Consider the following 7,501-nt stretch of genomic DNA (forward strand, 5'->3'; position numbering starts at 1 on the left):
ATGTAAAGATGTGGATTATTACAACGGTCTAATTCAGATTTATATGACCTACTTTAATCTAAGAGAGGATAAAAACACACAAAATAAGAAAAATGTTTCAGAGCTGCCAAGCTAATCCATCAGCAACAGAGAATATTTACTACACTTTACTTTTTACTTGGACTTAGGAGAAGTATTTCTACTCTCACTTCAGTAAAATTGCTGATTACTCTACACTCTGTGAGTAACTTTGCTGAATGAAGAACAAACAACTTGTTTTAATCAAAACTTCACCAGACACAAAACACCTGCAGTTTTTGTTAAAGTTTCTTAAATTTAAAAACAATAATTTGGAAAAATGTTTCTTTTTCCTGATTTTGTTATTTATATAAATTATTTTCATTTTCACCTTTAAAATACCAAAATATCCATGTAATTTTATATTCTGATCTACCTGATGATGTAATTTTTAAATATTAAATGTTTGATCAGTTACTCAGTACTTGAGTAGACTTTTTACTAAGTACTTTTTACTCCAGTAATTTTTGGATGGCTGCTTTTTACTTTTACTTAAGCAAAAACATGTTGAAGTAGTGCTGCTCTTACATAAGGACATGTTTTGGGTACTATACCCTCCTCTGGTAACATGTGATCTTATGTTTCCTGTTAAAGTCCAAATTTGCATTTGTGATGGTAGAACACAAACACTGAATTGTTCTACCGCAGTGAAATGTGTTATTTTAGTGTTTAACACGTTTCAATAAATTTAAATGGTTGATTGAATACTCCATTCAAAGGCTGTAAAATAAATCTGCTTTCTTGTTTGTATCTCTCTTGCAGGTGTTTCAATGAGGAAAGCTGCCTGTCACTGAAACAGCTGGAGGGATACCTGGTGGTTCTCCAGCCCGACGCCCCTCAGATCTCTCTGTCTGGGGTCGGCCCACATCTGGCCCGTCCGGCCCCTGAGTTTGAAGGACCCCGCGGCGTCCCCCTCTTCCCGGAGCTGCGGATCGTCTGCTCACTGTCGCATGCTGTCAACACGGCTGCACAGGGCATGGAGGGCGGAGGTGAGCAAAGATATGGAGATTTAATGTTTATAATTCTTGAAACGCCGTTTAATTTCTTCTCAGAAACGTTTATGTTTGTTTTATTAATATTCTGCATTGCCTCTTAGCTCTGATGTCGGATGCCGTGGCTCACACTTTGGACGGATGTGAGGTGCAGCCGCTGGGGGAGGAGCTGAATCCAGAGCGGGAGGAGCTTCTGGTAGACATGGACGTTGTGCGAGAGCGAGGACTGGATATCATCAATACCACCGCTTACATCGCAATTACAGGTAACGCTGCTCTGCAGTACATTTTTAATATTATTTCACCTGTATTGATTCACAAAGAAGATCATTTTTACGAAGCATATAGCAAGGCTGGACGATGTGGCTGAAAAACGTGTCATGATGTAAACACTTCATACCAGTCGAAGTTGATAACTGGCTAGAGGTAATTAATGATTAGTTTTTTGTTTTAAATAACTGAAATACAGCCAAACTTTCCTGTTTTATTCAAAGTTTTTACTCTACAAAGTTGTCTTTTTATCATTATTTTTATTATTTTTATTTTTAAGCTGTTGCGAGGCACAGTGGTGAAACCTTAAACTGCCGCTGTGCCAGTTGGTCAACAAGTCGTAGCTAGACAACCAAAGACTGAGTTGCTAGGCAACATAAGAGTGAGCGAGTTGCTAGGCAACCAGAGAGTGAGCGAGTTAGTAGATGCCACTAACCCCGCTTAGATGGCTGTGAGAGGTTGAGCGGTTAAACTCTTCCCTCTGCCTACATCTCCCAGAATGCTGTGCGGTGAGAAGTGTGTAATGAAAACTGTGCATAAAGCAGGAAAGGTCACACTGCCAGTTTGGCTGTATTCCAGATACTTACAACAATAAACAAATCAATAATTATCAGTATCAACTGAAATGAAAGGCTTACATCTTGACCTGTTTTTCAGCCATCTTGCCCAGTTCTAGCCCATTTTAACACATCGTTGTGCTCTATGTTAGTTTTCTAGCACACATTGTTTCATGTTCATGTTTCACTAATTAGGTGATTTCTGAAGGCATTTGACTGTATTCGTTTATATTCGGAAGCAAAATGTGCTGAATACATATGCACACCACACTGACATTTTTGCAGGGAAAATCACCTTTACTTTCATTCATTTTCCAAGGCCTGGATTTGCTGCTTTGTGTTGCTCTGCTATGTAAAATCCCAGTAGAAAGTGAAAAAGTTCAGGGTGTATGAATGTTTTTGCAGGGCAGGATATTTGTTTCTGTTGTGACTGTCCAAACATTGTCTCCCTGTCTTCCTTTTCTTGCCTCTGGGATCTTCTTTCCTGTCCGTCTCCTCCAGGTGCTGAATCCATCTCTGTGTACGAGGACGTCCTCCGCTCAGTCCGGTACCGCCTGGCCAGAGGCTCTGGACGCTTCGAGAGGCGGTTCCGCCTGTCGTGCTCCGAGATGAATGGCAGATACACGAGCAATGAGTTGACTCTGGAGGTAACGAGAAACATCGCTCAAACAACATCCATAACAGTTTTCAGATCTTAGCCTTGACCTTTCGAAGCATTTTTCCAACAAAAGCTGGAAAGCTGATGATAGTCTTATAATAAATGTTCTATATTAACTTTCTAAGTTTTAAAGTTTCTAACGCTTTCACTACTTTCAGGTGAACTTCCTCCACTCTTTGGAAAGCCTATACCACCCTTCCCACCTGCTGGCCTCACAGCAGCAGTTCCTCCATCCATCTCATCATTCTGGAGAGCTGAGTGGACACACCTTGCCGAACCCACACCGCAACTCAGGTAATATTCCCTTAACCGCCTGATTGACAACTCATTTCTTACCCTAAAAGTTTAAGCCTTCCATGATGTAGCAGGAAACTTATTAAAGTGACCTATTATACTTCCTTGAATAGTTTAGTACATGTCTATGAGCTATACAAAACACATTCATTACCTTTTTTACACAAAATTATTCTTTGATGATAAGATTTTAGTCTGGTCAGTTCTGGATATGGTAAGCTCTTTTCAGAATGAGCTGTTTATGGTGTCTTGTCACTTTAAATTGAAATAAGTTGCTGCTGGCCACACTTCCAAACTCTTGCACATGAAAATGGCTGCAAACAGAGGCACAATTATACACACGTACATCTTTGAAAAGCAGACGTGGAGCTTTCTGCACAACAAACAAGAATGCAGCAAATGGTTTCTGGATGGTAATTAGAAATCAAAACACTTGTATTTTCCAGCAGCCATTGTACAGCGCGTGTAGCGATAAAACCAGCTGACCAAATGTTAGGTGGGGTTGCTACCTAACATTACTGGTGTTGCTAGGCAATGGCACGTGCCTGCTGATTTGATGCATTACATTCTGAAGGTTTTTAAAACAAGTAATTTTCCAGACACCAAAAAACAGTAACTTATTGCCAGTAACCAGCTGGGTTCTTTCCAAGTGCTTGAGCTGTTTTTAGAGGCAATTGAGACCCAAATGAAAGTACAAAAGCGTGCAAAATATGAATTTTGCATAATAGGTCTCTTTTAAATATCAACAAAAAAATACAAGCTTTACTAAACAGAAAATGCTAATAAGAAATGTGTAGCGTAAATTTTAAAATTAGAGGTTGCTTTAGTTACAGTCCCAGGCGGCTGGTTCAGCATTCATGAAAAAGTGGCGGTTGATCTTGTTATTGTTTTAAATGACTGACACAATAATACTCTGAAAATCAGCCAGAAGGATTTGACATTAGGCTGGGCCTCCATGCACGACTCCCAGGTGTGACATTGAGTGGATCGCAGAGGCCTGCAGAGGGCAGCCAGGCTTTCTGAGCTGAATACCAAACAGTGGAACCCAAACTGACATGCAGCTAAATCCTGGAGGTTGACAGAGGGTTTGGGTCAAACAGGTGAGCAGGCAGGGTGGCAGGAAGGCTTATTGATGACGGATCGAGCATCCTGACTGAGGCAAATGGCTGGTTCAGCTTTCAAAAGCTGCAGAACCAACACATAGCAACATGAGCAAAGAATCACTGGACTTTCTAAAAATGTAAAATAGTGACCAGATCTAAGCTTTTGTCAAGGACCTGCAAATCAAAATGAGGAGCAGAGGAGGAATGCTGCAGGAGTTGGTTTGTCTTTCATTTGTATGTGTAGACAAAAGAGACACTCAGAGTGAACAACCAATAATGTGAAACCAAAGATTTAAAATTAACGTTTTTCTCAATACTTAAAAATGTTAATGTTGTTATAACAAAGTTGCTAAATTTCTACTCTGTTTCTCTGTCTTGTCTTTCAGTGATGCAGCTAAATAATTATCACTTTAACTTTTCAGTCACATTTCATGTTGTCTAGATGGAAAGTTTTGCCTCTTTTCAATAAAGGTTGTCTCAGAGGAACAGGCTGATGGTAGCAACATATCAATAAACATCTTTGACTTTCATTAAGATTGAATCAAGAAACAAAAGCATTTAATCTGTCCTGAATAGAGATAAAAGAACAAGTTGTCTCCTGTTTAATGACCTCTCAGCTAGTTTATGGCCATCTAATGAACTGGTCTATAAATACATCTTTAAACTTAATGCATTTCCATAAACGGCTCCAAGAGTCATCAGGATATTAATGGATCTGGAGGAGAATTTCACAGGAATAGAAATCCTCATTTTGTGACAGAGTTGGCAGGACCTTCATGTGTTTGAGCTGAAATCTTAATAATGTAGATCCATTGAGGTAAATTTCATTCAGTTAATGTGAATATTAAAACCAGCAGGACAACTTTTCAGGTCTTTTGTTGATTGTACTGATGATACGTTGACACGTGTATCTTATAAAGATCAGCTGCAGCCAGAAAATTAAAACCCCAGGAACATTTTCTCACATCATAACCACAAACTCTGATGTATTTTAATGTTGTGATAAACGAAGGGTATCCAACTTGTGGCTCCAGAGCCTCGAGTGGCTCTTCGCATCTTCTGCATAGGGTCTTAATAGCGCTAGCTAAACATTATTAAGAAACAACCATTTTTAATATAAATAAAACAACAAATGTGGGTTTGAGCTGTTTTTGTTTTTCAAGACATAGATCTATTGAATTTCCGCCAATAAATGACAGTAAAAGTGCCAGTAATGCTTTTTAAAATCTATTTTTCTTCCCAATTATTTACATAATTTTCCATCAATATCAACATTCCACAGAAGGAAATTTATTCAGCCTCTTTTTGCAGAAGCTTTATGTTTTTCTTTACTTAAAAACCTAAAAATAACAACATCGCATATCGCAGTGGCTGCTGTGCCAAGTTTGTTTCCCTTTGCCGCGTGTTTTTCCCTCTTCCTTCTTTCTGTTGTATTACTGTAAAATAAAGTCCACTAGTGTAAGAAATAAATAAAAAAAAATACACAACTAAAAATAGGAATAAATTGATGGTTCTTTTTAAAAAAGACATTTTTAATGTAGATGTCCACCAAGATGTCCTTTTTCTTTATTGAAAAGGCCAAGTAACATTTGCAGCCTGAAATGTGTTTAATTAGCTGGACTGAGGGTAAAATTGGCTCTTTAGACAGTGAGGAGGTTGCAGTGTGGCATTTCCATTCATCGCCTTCAGATTCACTGTTTGTCTCTAAGAAGTTGGCACGTCTACTTAAATACAACTTATTCTTTTTTGCCAATTCTCTTTCACACAAAACTCAACTCAGTAAGATTGGATCGAGGACGTCTCAAAACATCAGTTTTCTCAACAAACCTTTACTCATCTACCAAGTAGAGGACTACAGAGGACCATTCTCTGCATTGTCCTTTTTTTTTTTTAAATAGAGTTATCAGAATAAAGGGTTTAAATTTAAATGCACACCACACTTTTCAGATGCTCATGTTCAAAACTTTTACAAAAAACATGGGGAATTGTCACACTTTTTCTTCATTTCTTTTAGTGGTTCCAGGAGCAGCCACCGTCATCATTATGGTCTGTGTGGGCTTCCTGGTTGTCATGGTGATCCTCGGTGTCTTCCGAATTCGCTCGATCCATCGCCGAGGTGAAGGCTCCAGGGGCGGGGCTAAAGAGGGCAGCAACCAATGGGACGACTCGGCGCTCACCATCATCGTCAACCCAATGGAGGTAGAGGTCATCTCCCGCTGAATGATGTCTGGATAAATCGATTTATTTTTTCACTTATCCACTCCGCCCTCCTGTTTTCTCCCAGTCCTACGAATCCCGTATGGGCATTTCCGCCGACACGGAGGGCGATGGAGAGGAGGAGGAAGAGGAGGCAGCGGAGTCACCTGACGACGCAAGCGACGACCAGCGTATCATCATCAAGAAGGAGGGCAGAGACGGAAACGCCCGCCGCTACTGAGCCGCATCTCTCCATAAATCAGCTCCCCAGTCACACACTCCGACACTTTTAATATCAAACTGACGCCACTAGTATAAGGAATGTATGCTTACAAACACTTCGCACAACACAATCACCGTAATACTCTCGACGCTCAAACGCCATATGTGACCTATAGCCGACAACAGGCTGTTGTTCTCCACTTAAATGTTCAATGGCACAATGTGTACAGTTAATGTAATTTACCCGCCTAACAAACCCCCTCCACCAGAATCGTTTGTGGTGCACTCGTTCTAAAGCAGAAATCGGTGTCTGTATAGTGTAACGCTGGTTGAAAGGGACTGCTTAATCATCAAGAAAAATATTGATTGTATTCTATCCTCTGTTAATGAGAAGAATGAAGCAAAATGTCAGCTGGAACAAGGCTTTGAGTCGATCCTTAAGCAAAGACGCAATCCTTGATCCCGACACCTCTTTGTTAGACTCAGAAAGTCTGTGCACAAGCTCCCCTCTCCCTCTCTGTGTCATCTCCTCTAACCACAGAGTGGAGGCAGTGAGATTAGACGCACTTAGCTGTTCAAAGGAAACACCTCAATGTCTTTGCAGTTTTATTTCCATTTATGTAATAAAGTGGATCTGTAATGTGCACACACCCCTGTTAAAACACATTTTAAAACCTTTTCTGCTACCAAAGACATTTAAGCTGTAAAATTCAACTGAAAAACAAACAAGAAAAACACAATAATCTCACTGCATAACTCCGGTTCCTGGTATCTAGAAGCATCTTTTAATTTCAGTGCTTTCTGTGATGCTGAGAAATAAAATCCATCTTGATCTTCAGCTTTTCATCACACATGAAGATTTTGGATCAGAGCTGACTGCCATTTGGAAGAGTTTAAAAAAATGATCAGTTTCTCTAGATGAAAACCCCACAGCATTATGCCTCCTCCACCTGAGGTGGGTGCAGTACTCAAAAACTGTACTCAAGTAGGAGTAGCATCACTTCAACATATTTACTTCAGTAAAAGTAAAAAAGTAGCAAGAAGCTACTCGAGAGTAAAAAATTATTTGGTAAAAATGCTACTCAAGTACGCCGTATCATTTTTGGATTTAATATCTAAAACTTACATCAGCAAATAAACCAAAATATAAAG

General features: G+C 39.6%; 1 protein-coding gene across 1 annotated transcript in view; it reads left to right on the top strand.

Annotated features, from left to right (window-relative positions):
* clstn3 (calsyntenin 3) overlaps positions 1 to 6,457 on the top strand; it is a 40,182-nt gene extending 33,725 nt beyond the window's left edge. Inside the window, exons 14-19 of the mRNA XM_015038465.1 lie at positions 820 to 1,046; positions 1,154 to 1,315; positions 2,378 to 2,523; positions 2,693 to 2,828; positions 5,946 to 6,130; positions 6,216 to 6,457. Coding sequence (XP_014893951.1) covers positions 820 to 1,046; positions 1,154 to 1,315; positions 2,378 to 2,523; positions 2,693 to 2,828; positions 5,946 to 6,130; positions 6,216 to 6,368 — 1,009 coding nt within the window. The 3' untranslated portion in view covers positions 6,369 to 6,457. The remainder of the gene's footprint in view (positions 1 to 819; positions 1,047 to 1,153; positions 1,316 to 2,377; positions 2,524 to 2,692; positions 2,829 to 5,945; positions 6,131 to 6,215) is intronic.
* Positions 6,458 to 7,501: the final 1,044 nt, after the last annotated feature.

The sequence above is a fragment of the Poecilia latipinna genome, unplaced genomic scaffold, assembly GCF_001443285.1.
Source record: "Poecilia latipinna isolate Pla-1442-1.1 unplaced genomic scaffold, P_latipinna-1.0 Scaffold442, whole genome shotgun sequence".
Taxonomy (NCBI): Eukaryota; Metazoa; Chordata; class Actinopteri; order Cyprinodontiformes; family Poeciliidae; genus Poecilia; species Poecilia latipinna.